At 43.7% G+C, this 21337-nt stretch overlaps 1 protein-coding gene across 1 annotated transcript in view; it reads right to left on the minus strand.

Annotated features, from left to right (window-relative positions):
• The window catches only part of SRGAP3 (SLIT-ROBO Rho GTPase activating protein 3), a 248508-nt gene extending 228255 nt beyond the window's left edge, over window positions 1–20253 (minus strand). Inside the window, exon 1 of the mRNA XM_052635588.1 lies at window positions 20187–20253. Within this exon, the coding sequence (XP_052491548.1) occupies window positions 20187–20253 (67 nt within the window). The remainder of the gene's footprint in view (window positions 1–20186) is intronic.
• Between the last annotated feature and the right edge of the window lie 1084 nt (window positions 20254–21337).

Below are 21337 nucleotides of genomic sequence, written 5' to 3' on the forward strand. Positions count from 1 at the left end.
TACAGGGGTGACTAAGGCCACCGTCCACCACATCGCCAGGTCCTTAACAGCCTCCAGCAGCTGAAGGACCCTCCAGCCCACCTGTCCCCAGTTCCCCTCAGGGATGGATCAGAGGCAAACCCCACAGCACTTCTCCTTGGAGGACAGTGTCTTGCCCTTGATTCCAACTTGGAACTCGTCCTTGAGAAGTGAAGAAGGAAAAAAAAGTAATGGCAGGGAGTCTCGATTGTGAAATTTGAAAGGATGGTGGCAAGTCAGGCATTTTCATTTCATAGATATTGAATCATTTGTTTCATAGATACTGAATCATTTGATTCTCATTGTTCAACCTTATCTGATGAGCATAATTTGAAAGACAAGATAGAATATATCTTCTTGGCCTTATTAAGAAGTGGCAAACCCAACTGTACATAGATAGAAACCAGGGAGCTTGGGGAGATGAGTGAAGCAGTGGGTGTGAGATAAGGGGGTGTGGGGACCCCAGAGCTCCTGGCCCAAGAAGTGGTGGAGACTTAAGAACGCAGGCCTCACCTAACAGTGGCAGCTGCCACTCATGGCTAACTGGCTGCCATGAAGGAACGGAGGCCCAGTGCACCAGATCATCCAGTTTGTCTCGTAAGAGTCAGAAATACAGAAATACAACTTCTTTTCTATGAAGTTGCTCAACTTTGTTGTGCATCTCAATAAAATTCATCACTGGTCTGCAGACCACCTCTTGCTTGTATGGCGATCAGTGACAGTCTAGAAGAAAACAAATTGACTTTTTTAAATTTAGTTTTGAGCTGCTTTAAACATCTGGAGAAAGAGGAAGGACATCAAAGAGGCATTCTTAAATCCCTGAGGGCTAAATACTCAGCTCCTGGCTGCACAGCAGGCATGCTGCAGAGCAATACTGAGGGTGCAGACAGGGTGTCACTGATTCTCCACTGATTTCTTCCACAGAAGAAGATAGGAAGGAAATTATATTATGGACTTTCCAGGCTCTAGGCACTTTCATGGACCAAAGTTCCAAAAGGTTGTTTCCAAGGAGGTCAAAGATTAAGGCTGGGTGGGTCTAGGCTTTTGACTGTCTCTGCTCCCTTGGGTCTGGTTAGGCCTGTTGGCATCTCAAGAGAAAAGGCAGGGCGGTTGTTCAGACTGGTCCCTACAGGGAAGAGGCAGAGGGTTCAAGCTCCAGATCAGCTTTGGTTACCCTGGAGCAATAGAAACAAGATTCACATATGGCCTTGGAGGGGGAGGCCTATATGCCCAAGCCACCTGGGCCAAACGAGTTCACATACAGCACAGCTCGCCAGACTTCTGCATTAGGGCACTAAGTCACAGCTCATTTCCTAGTCCATGGCCTCTATCATTTATTTCCCTGGAACCTTCTGGAGAGAGGCCAAGAAGCACTTGTATGAAGGACCAGGCTAGAACCAGGGTCCAAGGTCTGGCATCCTAACCAAAGGCCAATTTGTTAGGCCTCACACTGCTATCTATTCAAAAAAGAAATTTCTTTCAGGGCTCAATATTTAAAAATGTTTCCTTCTTTTGAAGAGCTGGAGGCATTCTCTTAAGGATACTATTACACTTACATTTTTAGAGTTGGTACCCCATCCCATTCTCTTAAGACTGCTCAGCTTCCTGGTTTTGTTTGCCATACGATGTGCTGTTTCTCTTCATGGCAACCACTGTTTATGAAGCATCTCCTGTGTGTCTGGTCTGGCCCGAATTCTTTACAGAAATGCCCAAGGTAGGTATTATTGTTCCTATTTTACAATGGTACAGACAGCTGAGCCTCAGAGAGGTTCAACAGTTTGTTTACAACTAATAAGTGGTACAGCTGGAATCTGAGCCCAGATCTACTGGACTCCCAAGCTGGCCATACTACTCTTATAGTTATGATTACTAACAATAATAGCTAACACTGAGTCCTTACTATGTGCCAGGCACTGTGTGGAGGGCTTTACTTCCCTTATCTCACTTAACCCCCAGATAACTCTTTGAGGTTGGATAATTATCTCCACTTTACAGATGGGGAAGCTGAAGCTCAAATAGATGAAAAGACTTGCCCAAAGTCACACAGTTAGAAAGTACAGAAGCTGGGCTGCAAACCTTATTAGACAGTTCAGTGTCAACAACCATGTCCTGATCACTAAGCCTGCATTCCTTGGTTTCCTGACATTCTCAAACTGGATGGGCATGCTCATGTCCTCAACCAAATACTCAGTTAAAACAATGAACAGGACAGAGCCTTTTGGCAAGCCACTAGAGACTTCACCTAGGCTGATGATGGTCCACGCAACAATCAGTACTTGTTTGGACAATTATGAACCTATGTAATGGTGCTCTCCAGCTGTTCTGGCTTAGGCAACTGGTACAGCAACAGTGCAATTCATGGCAGTACTGGAGGATGGTCCAGATTACCAGAGCTGAGACTGGTCCCTTCTGTCCTCACTACAGATCTAGAACAGGGCTGTTTCCAGTCTTGGCCCCAGTCCTCCCCTCAGTCCATTCAGATGATAATTATCTGGGTCTTAGAGGTACCAGAGCCCCCTAAATTGGGCCTCAGATAATCCTTCCAATTTTGTCAAGCAATTTATTTTCCAGGGGAAATAAGGGACTTTGCGGTTCACCAGCCAAGGTCTCGGGTAGAGGCCGAAGAGGCTCTTTGTCTGAGGATTCCAGAGAAGGCTTATTCTAGGGCTCTGACAAACAATAAAAGAAACTGGTAATTCGGGGGCATTTCTGTTTCTTGGGAGACTTTTCTCAAGGAGTATCAGGATTTTCCTTTTCAGAATCTTTTTTCATTCATGTTGTCCTCCCTGGAAACAGCCATCCTGCACTTGACAGTAATGAGGATGGAGAGTTGTGGCCATCTCTTTAGAAATTGGGCAATTAAATTTTCCTTAATAAAATTCTTTACCTTCTGTGAGCAATATCACTGCTGTTGTGGACTTGAGTGAATTTTTTTAAATTCCTTTAAATAGAAGTAGAAGACAGCATTTCCTGGAAGAACATCTTAATATTTTCATAAGCTGAAACCTAACTGTGCATGTATTTTTCTATCCTTGATAGCTGTTCCAGAACTTGCTTTGAATGCCTCTTGTGTGGCAGGCACTAGGCATAAGAATTTGGGGAATGAATAAAACAAGGCCCCTGCACTCAATGAGCTCACAGGGAGACAGACACATAAACAACCCTGCAGTAATAGCAGCATGAGGGGGAGGGCATTGGCAAAAATAGAAATAAGTAACATTTCTGCAGCACTTTAGAGTTTACTCTCTCATACAGCACCTCATTTGATCTTCACAGTGACTAGCCTTAAAGGTAGGGAACACTCTCATCGTTCGGATGAGGAAACAATGATGCAGAACAGAGATGTGCCTTATTCGAAAGACAGATCACAGATGGAAAACCAGGTCTATGCCTCTGAATCCCTGAATCTGGACATAGCACCACAATGGCTTCTGATTTAAATCCAATAAATTAAATGGTTGGGCTTGACTATTCCCCCTCCATGCCTATGTCTTAAAATTTTGAAAGAGAGAGAAGGGAAAAGCACTTTCCTTGCTACATGGGGAAATAAACCAGTAAAATAATAATTTCATTTCAGCAAGCATTCTTACCCTACATAATGAACACCATAAGAAGTAAAGCATAACTTAAATCTCTTATAGGTGTCTTTCTTTCTTTCTACCATTCTTTCTTTCTTTTGATCAGAAAGATGTTTGAACATCTTCCATAGCAGCAAAATTTGTCAAATGCCTTACTTATTGTCAAGTTGGCAGGTTTTTTAATTAGAAAAGTAATCAAGCTCATTACTTTAGAAGTGAATCAATACTGACCAATATAAGGGGAAAAGGTCTCCTCCTCAGTGTTCCCCGTCACTGCCATCCTGCCCCTATCCCTGACCTCCACCTCAATCCCAGTTCCCAAGAGTAAACATCATTACCAGTCAGTAAGAACTATGGGACTCTTTACACACACGTAAATATATAAAGACATTTTTTTTTTTTTTTAATTTAAAAAAAACACAGGATTTTAATACACACACACACACACGCACACAGTGCTCAGGTTTGGTTCTTTTTCTCATTCATCAGTAGTCTACATGACAATTAAATGTTCTTTTGCCTTCAAAAAAAGATACACAAACAGCCAAGCTGGTGAACTCACTACAGACCAGATTCAAATATTCCAAGTTCATGAAAACTGGGACACTTGTAAAATGCAGATTCCTGGGTATCAAACCCCAGAGATTCTGATGTGGGTGGCCTAGGAGCCACACTGGGTAAAAAAATGCAATTGGGCAAGAAAAAGCATCATGCTTACTTAAGGCATGGTGCCTAAGACTTACTAGAGCCTTCCTCTTCTAGCTGCCCATACTTGTAACCCATCATCTCCTGATGGTTTTCCAGTACTGCCTCACTCTCTTCTCCCCCTAATCTGGTGCATTCACTAAGGGTTTCACCTGTAGGCTTGGGTTCACTCTCCAGGACTCAACCTTCTGACAGGTTGAGCTAACATTTCCACCGTTCAGTGAATGCTCGTATGTGCCAAGAAGCAGGCCAGAAATTCTGATTTGTCTTGTTTCAACTAATTCTCTCTCTCTCCCACCACCACCTCCCGCTCTGTAACACACACACACACACACACACACACACACACACACACACACACACACACAAAGGAAGGATTACTATCCCCATTTTTCAAATAGGGAAACTGGCAGGATATTATCTGTGTTTTCTTCTCTTTCTTGTATATAGAAAGACTTATCATTATGCTAATAAACCACAAGCCAAGACTCAAACCCAGGTCTGTACAATTCCATCCAGAGAATGATCCCCACCTCATCACAGTTGCCTCCTTTTACAATCCGTATTCTTGTCTCAGCCATTTTCTGTGACTTTAGCATAACTCTATCCAACCAAGATGGATTTCAGTCCTCTTCAGTTGATCCCTGGCTTTAATTTCACCTTAAAAGCACTTATCCAATGATTATATTTACCAACTTGAGTATAACTATTATGAAATCCCCTTTCTAGAACCATTTTTATCTTTTACACAAAGAATTGTGTGTTTCTCTTAGAAGTACCCATCTTCCTGACCCCTTAAGTATTTTGATGGCTTCTGACCCTCTCCAATGGAGAGATGGCTCAGTCTAAATATTATATAACTCAGAAAATAATGGTGGAAAGGTAAGCTTAGCCAATTGATTCAGTTTTATAGACCAATATCAGAAATCACAACATTGTCAACCATTTAGATCAATTTCCTATATGTTCCCCGAAGACTTCTAAATCACTCTTTCATAATACTCAGTATTTTTGCAATGACAAGTTAAAGTTTGTTTTTCTCACAGCACTATAAAGTCTACGAGGTCAAGGAACATAGTAGGAACTCATTAAATACTTGTTAAACTAAATCAAAGTGAACTGGATCACTACATTCTCAACATTTCTTTCCCACTATTCCCAATGGTCTAACAATTCTGTGTTTCTGGCATAAAACAATAGGGCCTCCACCACTTTTGACACAGTTTCAATGGCAATATTATGCCAAATAGGAGATCCAGCAAGACAGAGGTACTCAGAGTAAGGCCTGAGACAGAAGGATCAGTGCAAAACAAAAGCCCTAGAGTAGCTTTGTCAAGGGACAAATAAACTCAAACACAATCAGGCAAAAGGTCAGAAGTCCAAATGACCAGGCTGGGAAGGCAAGGAGTAACGGATTACCGGGTGTCAGAAGCGAGACTGGCTGTCGTCCCGCCTTGGTTTCTCCAACATGATATATCTTCAGGAGATCCAAAACACACTGTCTGGAGAGACCACTGATCAAAATAAAGATTCTGTGAACTAAAAAGTAACATGCCGGTTACTCTGCTTGGAAATGTCCTGCTGAGATGACAGCTAGGAAGCAGCCACGTTGTCTCAGCCAATTTGTGTTCTTTAGTACAAACGAAATCAGAGAAGAGACACCTGCCGTTTTGTATCCCTGAAGGTGGCTAAGGTGTTTTACTGGGAAGGTCCTTTCATGGCATCTGTCTCTGGTTCCACGTAAGGCACTTTAAGCTACGGAAGATTCCCCTGTGGAGCTGTCCCCTCCCACTGGGGACAACTCCTCCACGGGAACTCTATCCACCGACAGGGATCCAGGACTTTCTATCTGGCAAAAGATTGGAAAACTTACTGATCAACAGTAAACTATACTCTGAAAATACCCTCACTAGCCATCAGAAGCAAGGGGAATAGCAAGGTACCACTGCTGGGAGCAGACCAGCAATCAGGAATCCCAAAAGCACCACTGATGACCAGGGATGCAGGCAGAGGAGGAACAATGAGGGAAAGTACCAGCGGGGAGGCGGAACCTGCTGTGGAGCCTTAAGTCTTTGCCTTTGACAGGATTCTCCTTTTAATACTTCCTGCCAAAGGCAGGAACAGCTGCCTGGGTACCAACAGGGAAGTGAGACTATGGGGGACAAGGAAGGGGAAATTTTTTAGCTGAAAGTAGTAGGAACAGATGTGGAGAGAAGTTCTTGATGAGCTTTATATAACTCTGGTGGGACAGAAATGGCCACACAAGTCTATCACCACAAGAAAATGGTTTCCAACAAACAAATCCCCAGCCCTCCCTTGTGGACCATCAAAATATGTGGGAGGTCATGCATATTGATTGATGTTCTTACTTAGCAAAGTCTCTTTATTGTAAAGACATACTCTATTTCAAGCCATAGTCCTATAGGCCTTTGATGATGTGCCTCTCAGCTTTATTTTTATAACTTTTCATTAAAGACCTATTAAAGACCTATGATCCCATCATAGATGAAAGTGAAAGTGTTAGTCGCTGAGTTGTGCCTGACTCTTTGCGATCCCATGGACTGTAGCCCGCCAGGCTCCTCTATCCATGGGATTCTCTAGGCAAGAATACTGGAGTGAGTTGCCATTTCCTCCTCCAGGGGACCTTCCCAACCCAGGGATTGAACCTGGGACTCCTGCATTGCAGGCAGATTCTTTACTACCTGAGCCATCAGGGAAGCCCATTTTTTATTAAATATATATATATATAACAGATTTGATAAAGGTATGAAATCTAAAAGGTAATACATTGAATTTTTATAGTGATTATCTCAAGTAGTAGCTTCTAGATTCTTTTTTCCCCTGTATTTTCAAAACTTTTTAAAAGAATGAGCATGTATTACATCCAAAATCAGAAAAAAATATTATCAAAAAATAAGTTTCATCCAGTATCTCCAAGATCAAAGACTCACAGAGCCAATGGCTAGAAATGAACTTTAAACTCCTGTCACTTCTGGTCTCATCCCCTACCCCCACTCCATTCTACTTACTCTGGATTTTAGCGACATCAGACTTCTCACCACTGTCCAAGTACCCAGGACATGGGTACTTCATGACCCCCATGCCTTTGCACATGCTGTTCTCTCTTCATGAAAAGCCTTTCAACACTTGGAGAGCTTCTACCCATCCTTCAAAGCCCTGCCTAAAAGTCATTTCTTCCAGAAGATCTCCACCTCTCCCCAACAAAGCTGTCGCTTTCAGTCTGTTTTCACAGTGTGATTCCAGCACTGTCCCAATACTGACCACAGTGTATCATAACCGATTCATCTATTTTTCTTCAACTACCTTTCCTAGAAAACTGTGAGTCCATCAAAGACAGGGGCAGAGGCTATATTTTATCCCCTTTTGTGTCCCCCTTTCAGCTACACACATACTCAATTAATGGAAAATATTAAATTCCCTGTAGTATCCTTGCGAGCCCCCTGGTCTCTCTACTTCACTCCCTTCTAAGCCAAAGGTTGGATAGTTTTACAGAGACACAACTGCCCCTTCTTTGATTCTTCATCTTCTTGAATTACCTCTTGGTCAGGGTTTCAGAAAGCTTGAATCTGCTCCATTTTGCGCCTCTAAACTGTAATTTCTGGTACAAATCATGCACCTCAAAGCAGAATATTTACATGTCCTTATGTACACAGTCCAGAACAATGACATTTACTCTCACCATTCACTCACCAAATCCCACAGTCACCTATTACACACCAAATGTTGTTCTAGGTACTAATAAAACACAAATGAACATGAGAAACAAGTCTTGTTCTTATAGACTTTCAATTCTGGTAAAAAAGAAAAAAAATTTAAAGAGGAAAAATATCATAGAGCTGTAAGTGCTCTCCTGAGTCTTGGGTGATCAGAAAATAATAGGCAAGGCAAGGGTCAAATACCTAGAAGGAGCCAGCCATGTGACAATACAGGGTTAATAGGGTTCCAGAAAGAAGGAAAAGTTACGTGCAAAGTCTCAAAGTGGGTGCAAGTTTAGAGAATTCAAGGCACCTGGAAAGTGGAGAGGTGAGGTGTCCAAGATGGACAGAGCATGGCTTCATAAGCCCAGCTAGGCATTTGGATTCAATTCTTGAACAGTGAAATTCTACTGGAGGGTTTGAAACTAGGGAGTGACATGATTAAATTAAGTTGTGTAAGGATTACTGCTGGCTGCTGTGGGGAGAACAGACTCTGAAGACAAGAGAAGAACCAGGGAGATCAGTTAGGAATAGTGACATTCACTTCAGTTCAGTCACTCAGTTATGTCCAACTCCTTGCGACCCCATGGCCTGCAGCACGCCAGGCTTCCCTATGCATCACCATCTCCCGGAGCTTACTCAAACTCACATCCATTGCGTTGGTGATGCCATCCTACCATCTCATCCTCTGTCATCCCCTTCTCCTCCTGCCTTCAATCTTTCCTAGCATCAGGCTCTTCTCTAATGAGTCAGTTCTTCACATGAGGTGGCCAAAGCATTGGAGTTTCAACTTCAGGACTAGTCCTTCCAATGAATATTCAGGACTGATTTCCTTTAGGATTGACTGGTTGGATCTCCTTGCAGTCCAATTCTCAAGAGTCCAACTCTCAAGAGTCTTCTTCAGCACCACAGCTCAAAAGCATCAGTTCTTCAGTGCTCAGCTTTCTTTTTAGTCTAACTCTCACATCCATACATGACCACTGGAAAACCCATAGTTTTGACTAGATAGATCTTTGTTGGTAAAGTAATGTCTCTGCTTTTTAATATGCTGTCTTGGTTGGTCATAGCTTTTCTTCCAAGGAGCAAGTGTCTTTTAATTTCATGGCTGCAGTCACCATCTGCAGTGATTTTGGAGGCCCCCAAAATAAAGTCTCTCACTGTTTTCATTGTTTCCCATCTATTTGCCATGAAGTGATGGGACTGGATACCATGATCTTCATTTTCTGAATGTTGAGTTTTAAGCCAACTTTTTAACTCTCCTCTGCAAGGAGATCCAACCAGTTCATCCTAAAGGAGATCAGTCCTGGGTGTTCATTGGAAGGACTGATGTTGAAGCTGAAACTCCAATACTTTGGCCACCTGATGCAGAGAACTGACTCATTTGAAAAAACCCTGATGCTGGGAAAGATTGAGGGCAGGAGGAGAAGGGGACGACAGAGGATGAGATGGTTGGATGGCATCACTGACACAATGGACATGGGTTTGGGTGGACTCCAGGAGTTGGTGATGGACAGGGAGGCCTGGCGTGCTGCGGTTCATGGGGTCACAAAGAGTCGGACATGACTGAGCAACTGAACTGAACTGAACTTTCATCAAGAAGCTCTTTAGTTCTTCTTCACTTTCTGCCATAAGGGTGGTGTCATCTGCCCATCTGAGGTTACTGATATTTCTTCCGGAAATCTTGATTGCAGCTTGTGCTTCCTCCAGCCCAGCATTTCTCATGATGTACTCTGGATACAAGTTAAATAAGCAGGGTGACAATATACAGCCTTGACGTACTCCTTTCCTGATTTGGAACCAGTCTGTTGTTCCATGTCCAGTTCTAACTGTTGCTTATTGATTTCTCAGGAGGCAGGTCAGGTGGTCTGGTATTCCCATCTGTTGAAGAATTTTCCACAGTTTCTGGTGATCCACATAGTCAAAGGCTTTGGCATAGTCAATAAAGCAAAAGTAAATGTTTTTCTGGAACTCTCTTGCTTTTTCGAAGATCCAGCAGATGTTGGCAATTTGATCTCTGGTTCCTCTGCCTTTTCTAAATCCAGCTTGAACATATGGAAGTTCATGGTTCATGTACTATTGAACCCTGGCTTGGAGAATTTTGAGCATTACTTTGCGAGTGTGTGAGATGAGTGCAATTGTGCAGCAGTTTGAGCATTCTTTGGCATTGCCTTTCTTTGGGATTGGAATGAAAACTGACATTTTCCAGTCCTGTGCCCACTGCTGAGTTGTCCAAATTTGCTGGCATATTGAGTGCAGCACTTTCACAGCATCATCTTTCAGGATTTGAAATAGCCCAGCTGGAATTCCATCACCTCCACTAGCTTTGTTTGTAGTGATGCTTCCTAAACCCCACTTGACTTCGCATTCCAGGATGTCTGGCTCTAGGTGAGTGATCACACCCTCGTGGTTATCTGAGTCATGAAGATCTTTTTTGTATAGTTCTTCTGTGTATTCTTGCCACCTCTTCTTAATATCTTCTGCTTCTGTTAGGTCCATACCATTTCTGTCCTTTATTGAGCCCATCTTTGCATGAAATGTTCCCTTGGTATCTCTAATTTTCTTGAAGAGATCTCTAGTCTTTCCCATTCTATATTTCTTTGCATTGATCTCTGAGGAAGTCTTTCTAATCTTTCCTTGCTATTCTTTGCTACTCTACATTCAAATGGGTATATCTTTCCTTTCTCCTTTGCCTTTAGCTTCTCTTCTTTTCTCAGCTATTTATAAGGACTCTTCAGACAATCATTTTGCCTTTTTGCATTTCTTTTTCTTGGGGATGGTCTTGATCACTGCCTCCTGTACAATGTCACAAACCTCTGTCCATAGTTCTTCAAGCACTCTGTCTATCAGATCTAATACCTTGAATCTATTTGTCAGTTTTTTAGTGGCATTAACTGGGGCTTATTCCCACCCAGGGGACATTTGCCAATGTCTAGAGACATTTTTGGTTGTGACAACTTGTGGGGGGAGGGGGTGTTGCTGCTGACATCAAGTGGGTTAGGTCAGGGATGCACCTCAACATCCCACATGGTGCCAGACAGCTCCCACAACAAAAAATGATGCAGACCCAAACATCAGTAGTTGTGGAGGCAGAAAAACTCTGAGATAGGGGGATATTGCCATGGTCCCAGCAAGAGGTGGTGATGGACTGGGCCAGGATAGTGTAGATAGGGATGGAGTATTGAAGGTTTTTCTCTCATATTTCCTTAGATTTCCTGAACATTACTGAGGCAGGGAGGGCATTCTCTGCTCAGTGCCTCACGGATAATACAGGGAAAGAGTCAATTCTTGGCTTTTGACTTTCAAAACCCTAGTTCTCAGGGAGAAGAGAAAGAATGTGGGTTATGGACAAAAGATCTGAAAGAAAGTCTTATGACAAAGAGCCAGAGGACCACCCCTATTAACCCCCTTCCCCTCCCCGCCCCTCCTCCTCACACAGATACAGATTTCAGGAGATTGTCAGGCAAGGTGTATGTAGTTTTTATGGATCTTTAAGAAAATAATCACCACTCTATCTCACCTTAGACAAGCCCAGGGAGAGTGGGTGATGACAGAATGCCCACATATATTTGCAGAATCTGAGGCTGGAGGAGCTGGGCCACTTCCCCAGGTGGCACCCTAGGGAGGCCTTGGAGGAGAAGTAAGTGGCAACATGAGCCTGAGGCAAATGTCCAGAGACTCTCATGACCCAGCATGGTATGGGAGCCCCAGGACGACTCCTGGTGCCTGCATATCTCATAGAAGGAGCTGAGGAGGGGAACGGGCAAAGTGGCCTCAGGTTTGGAACAGAGAAGTATCAGTGCAGGACTGACCACTGCGGATCCAGCAGGAAGGAGGATATCTCAGTAGCTGCCAAAGTAGGCTGATGATAAACCACAACAGATGTCCCCTTGGCACTACCCCAGCCCCCCTGGACCTTGGGCCACAACTTTGGAGAAAGCAAGAAGAAACCAATCCCCTTAGATTTATTTCTGTCATTTCCAGCAGAATAGAGATGTGAAATGTAAGTCAAGTTACAGAAAAGTAAAAGAAAAGCATATTTTTATTGCACCTGGATTTGGGGCTGAGACTGCTTCCTCTGAGGCTCCACAGGCTGTGGGCGTCTGCGTGTCCATCTGCACCATTATCACCTGGCATCGACTGTGCTATCCCAGGGGTGGCACCCAGGTCCATTCAAGGCCCCTTGAACGCTGCCTGCAGCTGAGGGCACCCCCTAAACTGTCACACACAGCCGGGCACACGTGCACATGCCACACATATTGATCAGAAAGAGCTGTCGCCAAATTACCGTTTAAATCAATGGTTGAGCGCCCAGTAATTGGAAATGTCAAAACCCACATTTTCTAAGTGACCTCAAAACACCACATTGAAATCATTTATCTGAGCTGGATACACATTTGTTTTATCTCTTCCCTTCTCCACACTGTCCTGTTAGGAAACTATAAAAATTAGGGAACTGGGTAAAAGGCAAAAAGAGAAAGAAACTGGATAACCCACAAACTATAGCCCGACATTGTCAACCTTCAGAACACAGTCTTGTGGATATTCCACGAAGGTTTACAAGACTGAATAAAGTTTGAGGAACATCTGTGGCCCCTTCTTGGCAGTTCATACTTAACACATTCAAGGTTCCCATAAGTCCTGTGGGAAACAAGCCTATTTAACTCACTTCATACTAGAACTTCCAAAACCTATTTGACCACAGAACTATTTTTTTCCACCCAATTCCTCTTTACATCCAATTTCATGGAATACACCTCAGGGAACACTACTCCAAACATAAATTGGCCTAATGATTAAACAAATTAAGAGAACAGAGCCAAAACCCCACTCCTGGGCCAGCCAAGAAATTTTATAAACACCAACAAGCCATCAGGAACAAATCATTTACAAGGGAAATAGAGCCCAGAATACAGCCCGCTGTGGCCTGTATTAGGCCAGAGGTTCTGAATTTAAACTCAGCACCTTTAAGAGTCAGCCCCTATCCCCCCAACTTCCTGGCAGCTACAAGGACAGGACCCAGTTTCTGAACCAGCCTAACCTCATGTCCTCCTGACCTCTTCAATCCTTACCCTCTTCTATCCTCACCTCATTGTGTTTTCCAAGGCACTGCTCTGCTCTGCCTCCCAGGCAACCACCACCACCCAGGCTTGCCCCACCCACTGGAGCAATTCAATGCAATATCATTACTGATCACCAATGAGATGCTAGGCACAAGGTTACAGCAATGAACCAAGCAAAAAAGCTTTTTGGAAATATGGTCTAGAAGTGCCTACAAGCCAGAACTCTTCTCTGAACATCAGTCTCCACATCTGGAGGGAAATAAGAGTGGGAGCGTTGGACTAGCAGACATCTAAGATTTCTGGTTCTGTGTTTCCAGGTTGGTGGAGCCTCTATCAATTCTCCAGTAGGTACTTTTTCAAAGATGACTTCCTGGGGTGGGAGAGAGGGATCTCACACAGCTAACCAGCCTCAAGTTGGGGGATAGGCAAGGTTTCATCAGAAGGATTGTAGAAGGGCTAGGAAAGGCAGGAAGTCAAAGACTAAGACCCGTCCCAGACTGGCCCCCGGTGAAGAAACCCCTGGGTTTCAAAGCAGAATTGCCCTGGCATATTTCTTGCCTCCCTGCACAGCTGGAAGTCAGACCCCTCCAATTTAAACCTTAGTTCTGCCACTATTCACTGTGCAATTTAATACAACCTATTTCTCTGGATTTCAGGTTTTACCTATAAGATAGTAATAATAATGACTATTTTCCAGAATTTAGGGGATCACAAAATGAGACACCATATGCATGACTGAGACTTAGAGATAAATAAAAATTAATTACATCCCATCGCTAAACAAAACTGTATAGCCTGAAGCATGGCTTGTAACAGTCATTGAACGAATGGTGAGTGAATGGATGAATGAACAAATAATAGAGGTTTCTGGAAAGGAAAAGTAGCCCCTAACATATAAACTCTGGTGGTGAGAACTCCAATACACACCTCAGATCCACTGATTTCCTGACTGGGAGGCACCTGATGTGTTCTGCTCCCCAACCAACTTCCCACCATGAACATCATAGACATCACCTTGACTTTAAACATATCACCCTTCATCCAATCTTCATAGATAAATATCTCCCCTATCAGGGACAAACAAGGAAATTCATCAAACCATGAAGAATATTCCCTTAACAAATAAAACCCCTACTTTCAATGGCACAGAAAATATGATGTTGTTAGGGGTTGAATGCTTGGTGTTTCCCCTTAAAATTCACATGTTGAAGCCCTAACCCCCAACATGATGGTGTGTGGAGATGGGCGGGGCCTCTGGGAAGTGATTAGGTTCACATGAGATAATGAGTGTGGTGCCCTCATAATGGGATTAGTCCCCTTCTAAGAAGAGGAGGACAGAGAGCTCTCTCTCTACACACAGAGGAAAGACCATGTGAGCACAGCAAGAAGGCTACAAGCAGGACAGCGTGCTCTCAACAGGAGCCAAATCTGTGGGCACCTTGATCTTAGACTTCCCAGCCTCCAGAATTGTGAGAAATAAACGTCTGTTGTTTAAGCTTCCCAGCTGCCTGTGGTATTTTGTTATAGTGACCCAAGCTAAGACAAATATCAAAGAAAATATAACTCCAACTTGAGCTTGGCTGTGAGTTAGAAAAGTAAAACTTCTTCTTAGTATTTATTAGCCACTGCTTCAACTGATTGTACACCAATCACATGGGAGAAATGAGAATCACCATAAGCATTTCTCAAGAGTTCGTGGCCAAAATACTGAACACAAAATTGTAATGAAGGATAATGAAATCCAGAAGAGAAAGGCCGATATGATTCTGGAAGAGTTATTAGGAAGGCATCATGCAAGAAGGATCATTTGAACAGGCAGTGAAGGATGGTCAGGAGTTGACCAAACCAAAAAAGTGGGGGTGGGGGCAGAGGGAAGACATTTTAAGCAGAATAAAGGCACAAATGGGGAAATATTTGGAGGTGGGAAAAGGTATGGAGGAGTCAGAGACAAGGAATCATTCTAATGTGGTTATGACAGCACAGGCCTATTATAAGGAAAACACCTGAAGATGAAACAGGTAAACTGGATGAGGTAAACTCATCAGCAGGTAAGCTCTCATCAGCAAGACCCTTTATGGACTTCAACTTGTAGGCCAGAAGGTGAAGACTGGTGGGCATGGGCTGAAGCTTTCCTACTGACAGATTCATTCAGAAAGCAAAGTATTTCTTATAAACTGGCACTACCTCTTAAAAATTTGGAGATTTTCATCATGGCATTGGATTTGGCAAAGAATCCTTAGATATGACACAAAACGCATGAAAAAAATAGATAAAGCTTCACAAAAATTAAAAACTTTTGTGCTTCAAGGGACTCCATCAGAAGAGAGAAAAGATACCCAACAGAATGGAACTCTGCAAATCTTTTATTTCATAAGGAACTTGTATCCAAAATGTAGAAAGAACTCTTACAGCTCAATAATGGAAAAAACAACCTCATTTTTTAAATGTTTTAAAAATTAAATTTCTAAATATTTAAAATAAAAATTAGGAGATTTTGTTTTGAAATCCAGATGCTCTGGAAACACTGAAAGAACTAACCACTCTGGGCTTACATCCCTTCACGGTAATGACAGGAGAACTGAGCAGGGGCTGCCTCCTCTAAATGAGCTCCCTAGTCAGCCACAGTCCCCACTACTCCCCACTGTTCCCCAGCCCAGCCTACTTTCCTCACTGAAGCCAGTGAAGGTGATGATGGCTCTTAAGGTCATTGTCCAATCACTCTATGGCATAATCTCTTTAAGATTAAATTCATTCTCATGCTAAATTGGGAGTTTCTTAGATTTTAGATTTTTCTTTCTTTTCCTTCACTGATTTTATTGCCATATTCCAAGAAAACTCTTGGACGTTAAGGATGTATTATATATTTTGCATCTCTCACAACACTCAGCACAAGGCTAAGAACAAAGTCGACACTCAGTGTTCACTGAGTAAATGTGTAAGTGAGTGAGTAAATAAATGCTTCTCTGTGGTCGTCTTCGCTACCTGCTCTTCTTCCCCTCAATTCTAGATTTATGCCACTAAAAAGATGGCCTAAAATGAATATGGATGTGTAATTAAAAAAACAAACACTGAAGTCAACCACTGAATTTCTATTTTCATTTTCTATTAGGATGAAATGGAAATTTGAACTCTGAATAAACGCAGAACAGACCATTATATCTGACAGCAGATGAATTAGAACCCAGGTTACTGGAAAATGCTTGTGAATAAGACTACCAAACACTATCAGTGATCTTTGAGGATACTGTGAAAGATAGGATAAGTGCCAAAAAGCTGGAGATGGGAAAATGTTCTGATTTTCAAAGGGGGAAAGAAGTCTGAGTTTGCCAGCTCCAGATTGAAGAATATGGTGTCACTCTCAGCAGGGTTCCTGAACAGGTTCATAAAGGAACACTTGTGAACACCTCAGACAAGAAACAATATCCATTTGGAGCCAGCACAGGGTCACCAAGAACAAGTCATATTAAATTCATTTCATTTTCTTCTCTCTGATAAGGCTCCTAGCCCAGTGGGTTAGAGAAACATAGCAGATACAATATATATGGTGCAACGAGAGAGTGGGCAGTGAAAAGGGCTAATGCAACCCTTGAGCTATATTAATAGAAGCATTACATACACCATAAATTAGGAAGTGATGTTGTTTTCTTTCTCTGACCACATTTAAAGCATCTCACTTATAACTTAGTATCACTCTTGAAGAAGATTTTTGACAGTACAGTCTTCTGCAGGTCCATTCGGCAAAATCTCTTTAAAAGCATAAAGCTTTAATCCAGATTAATGGCATCTGTTGAAAAACTGAAAGATCTGGCTGGGCCTACATTCTAAATGGTAACAACTGGTTGAACCCAAGTAGTGACTGCCCATTTGGACAGGACATGTGTTCTCAGGCCAATCATAATCACCACCCCCCGTCTTATATTGCCCTGGCTGAGGTGGTAGGCCAACTGCCACAAATAATCTTACTTGGCCAGCTTCACTCACTTATTCTCTCTGCCAAGCACTCAAAGGCCTGGAGTTTGCAACCCAGGATGCAGAAGATCCAAAAGAGAGTTAAGATGATAAAGCAGCAGTGAACCACCGTGCATGAGCAAATGAGAATCATGGTTCAGGGTTGATGACCAGAGTCTGCAAATATCCAATGGGCAGTCATGGGGAAAAAGCATCTGTCTCGTTCTATGAAGTCCCAAGGTATAGAACCAAAAGGTGGATGAGAGACATACTTAACCCAACATAAAAAACTCCTTACAACAGCCAGAGTGGTCTAAAAATGGAATATGTGGGCTTGGGAAGTAGTGAGTTTCCCATCACTGGGAATGTGCAAGCATATGGTGTCTATTGTGTCACAGGTATATAATCAAAGGGATTCAAGGGTCTGATTAGGCAAGAGAAGGCATGAGTCTGAAATTTTTCACAATTGGAAAAAGAACTTGGAAAACAGTCCCCTTTGTTCCAGTCAGTAAATTCTTCAAAAAGAGAAAAAAGGGACTAAGCCAACAAAGAACTCAGTATCACTTTTAAAAATCAAAAGCCCCCCCACAAAATGCACAGAGGACAAAATCCGTCAGACTAGGTGGAATGTTTGTGCCAAACTGGCCAAATGATATCCAAGGTAATTGGCGTCAGGCATTATTTTTGATGACTGGTCAAACGCTCTTCAGAGGCCAGCAACAAAGGCAAGGGAGGAAAGTAAGAGGGTAAACAATGGACTGTGACTGGGAGGCAGCCGGTCCCCACCACAAAACTGCCATCTGCTACTGACATCAGTCCTTCAAGGGGCAGCTTCAGGCAAACAATGTATCGGGGACATTGGGCCTGAAAGGAAACCAACTGCCTTCACATTTCCCACCTTGTGACCTTGGGCAAGTCATTTAACATTACAAGGCCTCCATTTCCTCATCTCTAAGACTGAGCTCCTACAAACTCTGTCTGTACTTTGCATAAGCCCAGAGGGGCGAGGTCTGGGAGTGAGCCATGGAAACTATCGAGCCCTGAACACACATCAATAGATGATGATGATGATGAAAAAATAGAATTTTGACAGAAAAGATTCCAATTTCAGGCACAGTAGCATCCTGATCTAAATGGTGTGGATGTCAACCCTAGAGGAATAAAATGAAACTCTTTTAACCAGAATGCAAAGACATTTAGAGTTTAGAAGAGATAAGATCATTTGGACAAATTTCCTGCTGAAATGCATTACCCTGCCCTTGCTATTTAGATGTTAAAATAAACACAAAAGGTAAAAAGTAAAAGAATCACTCAGAGCTACAAATGCTTAATTGATCTTCAAGCAGAGTTCACGGTCCCAGTGGTAGCAATCCTTCAAAAATGAGATAAGTACATTTCCTACCAAGCCGATGCTTATAAAAACCCCAAACTGTCCCAAGCTCCGCCTACCCTTCTCTCTGATGGCATTTTTCATGGGAAACTCAGTTTTTAAAGAAAAAAATAAAAATCAGCCTGATTAGTCTTACAGAACATAAACTCCCTAAAAAGTGTGCAGGCTTCTGTATTGAACAGTCAGAGAATTCAGATCCCTGACCAATAAAAGGGTGGATTTCTAAATTTTCAGCAAGGCTGAAATCTTGTAAGTCACTGTTTTCCACAGTGAACTGAAAACTGCAGAGGAGGAGCCCAGGGAAGAGCAGGGTTTTCTGCTCATTTCTCCCTGGGGTCTACCGAGAGGTGATTTGCATGCTGGGTTTGACCAGAACTAAAAGACACAAGACGGTTGGCAAGGCTGGAAAAAAACAAAGCTCTCCCCTGATGGGCTGCTCCCCTCCCAAAGTTTCCCAAGCATCTGAAGCATGGACAGCAGCTGTGATGTGCGACCTCCCAACACTCCTGGGGAAGCCACCCGACTTCCTGGTCACTGAGCCTTGAGCAGCAGCAGCACCTAGAAGTAGGTGTGGAACCTCAGGTCACCAGAGCAACAAATAACCAACTTGCACAATAGTCCTGGGGTGGGGGCAGGCATCAGCACCCCCTGAAGATGTACTCGGTCCTTACTCTTTCTACAAGAGATCACAACACACCCTATGTCACAGCAAGGAGAACCATGACCAGAAAGAAATCAGATGCCGAGAGGCCCAGGCTTCCCTTAGGTTATATCCTGAAAGAAAGGGTGAGCATGCTGGATGGTGCTTTCATGGTTTCCTTGCCAAAGCTGAGCCTAGGACTCACAAGGGTGCGAGAAGCCCCAGTCTGGCCTGAATAAGGAATTTACCTGAATTTGTCTATGCAATTGTGTCTGGTTTCCTCTTTCCCCTTGCTAGTGTGGGTTTAGGGAGCGGCTTCTGAGAGGAGTGTGCACCCCGTGAGTGGCACTAAAGCTGGAACAAGCAGCCAGAGGTCATCTCACCCTCCTGGCAGGCTTTCACTGACACTACGGAAGCCAGGCAGCATCTACCAGCCGGCACACTGAACTGCTGGTTTTCAATGAAGGCTGATGACCCTAAACACTAACGCACGGACGGTGATGGGTGCCGCACACTGCGAGACAATACATTTTCTGCACTGAGCTCCCTCTTTATGCCTAAATGCCTGCATTAGTTTGGATCAATATGCTCCATAACAGTTAATCCATGGCAACCCCGACAAAGAAGTGCAGCCCAGGGATGCTGCTTCCCATAGTATACGCATGTGAATTCCGGACCAGAGAAAGGGGCAGAGGCAAAGCAACGACAAAAAACAGAAAGGAGAAAGAGGAAAAAAAAAAAAAAAAGGCAGATCACAAAAAATATACATCATATTATGGGGCTTTTTGCATGGCGGGGGGAGGAGGTAGTGACTGTCAAAATGGCCTGAGAGTAACATGTCACGGCCAAGATGATGGAGTATCTGAGACACTCCTAAAGCCGGGTGTAGGATCCTCCTCACACACCTGCAATGCAGTGATCGCCGCCCGTTCTACAATCCGTACTCCCAGCGCCAGCGCTCTCTGCAGTCGAAACCAGTCCGGACTTGTGCAGCTGCCACTGTTCCTCCTCACAATAAGATTATTGATGCATAACAACATTTCATGATGGCAGGGAGGAAAAGAGGGAAAAAAAGCCAAACCAAAAGAAGGAAAGGGGAGGGGAGGCATGACTCCCCAGCCCGAATCTCACCTTTTATTTGGGCTTCATATTCGGCAATGATCTCTTTGTCTTTCTTGAACTTAGTTTGAGATGACATCTTCCAATGTGGCCAAAGGCACTGACAGGCTGTTGGATTTATTGCTCCTTTTCTTCCCGAGTCCTCGCTCCAACCCTAGTAATCACACGGCTCTGGTCGATTTCACAGGTGTAGGGGGCTAATCTCTTTCACTCAGATGCAGAGCCAGCGGAAAAATCCCTCTCGTTCTCAGAGGAAATTTCTCTTTACTTGGCGAGAAAAATGTCTCAAGTAGCTTGGTCTGGTCAACTCCTCTTGCAGAAGAACCACCACCCTAGGAGCACAGTAACCTGCCCGAGATTTTCAAGATTTTTCTTCCAAAAAAATAATAACCAAGAGCACTCACTCACACACACACACACACACACAGTCACACACTCACGCGTGCACTGGGGCACTCATCCAGCCATGCACACACGCAGTCGTGATGCACACTCACACACCCTCACACCCGCTCACCCTCTCACACACACTCACACACACACACACACACACACATCCACAAGAGGCGCGGCGCCTCCTTGTCCTGCAGTCAGCCTCCGGCTGGTTTTCCAAGGCTCTGTTAAAGAGATGGTCAGGTTGCCAAAGGGCCGATCATCTCGCATCCTCCCTCCCTTCGGCGCCTCTGGTCCAATATACAGTGAGGCTCAAAGCCAGGAGAGCGAGGTGGAAGTTCTCCTGCTGCAAGACTTAATCTCCGGTGAACCGGAGGCTGGACTGCACGCCCTGCAGGGCTGGCTGAGCGCTCCCCACCGCTCTCGTCATCAAGCTCCACCTCCCGGATTTTATAACAACTGACACATTGTAGCCTACAGGAGAGCAGAACTCACTGCAAGCAAAAAGAGGAAGAAAGGCTCACAAAAGGGAAGGAGGCAGGAAAAAGAACTGGGCTGGGGAGGCCTGAGAGGCCCCTGAAGACTCCTACCATTGGCAGTTGGGTTAGGAATTCTTCCTCCAAAAACTCCAAAAGGTCCACCTTTTTTTTGCAACATGCAATTTAATTCAATTTCTCAAGCAAAGGCTATGTGACAGTTTGTCACTCTGCCTGATTGTCTAGCGGAGGAGAGGGGCTGATCCATGTAGGCAAGCTCATTAATATTTGTGG

The sequence above is a fragment of the Budorcas taxicolor genome, chromosome 1, assembly GCF_023091745.1.
Source record: "Budorcas taxicolor isolate Tak-1 chromosome 1, Takin1.1, whole genome shotgun sequence".
Lineage (NCBI taxonomy): Eukaryota > Metazoa > Chordata > Mammalia > Artiodactyla > Bovidae > Budorcas > Budorcas taxicolor.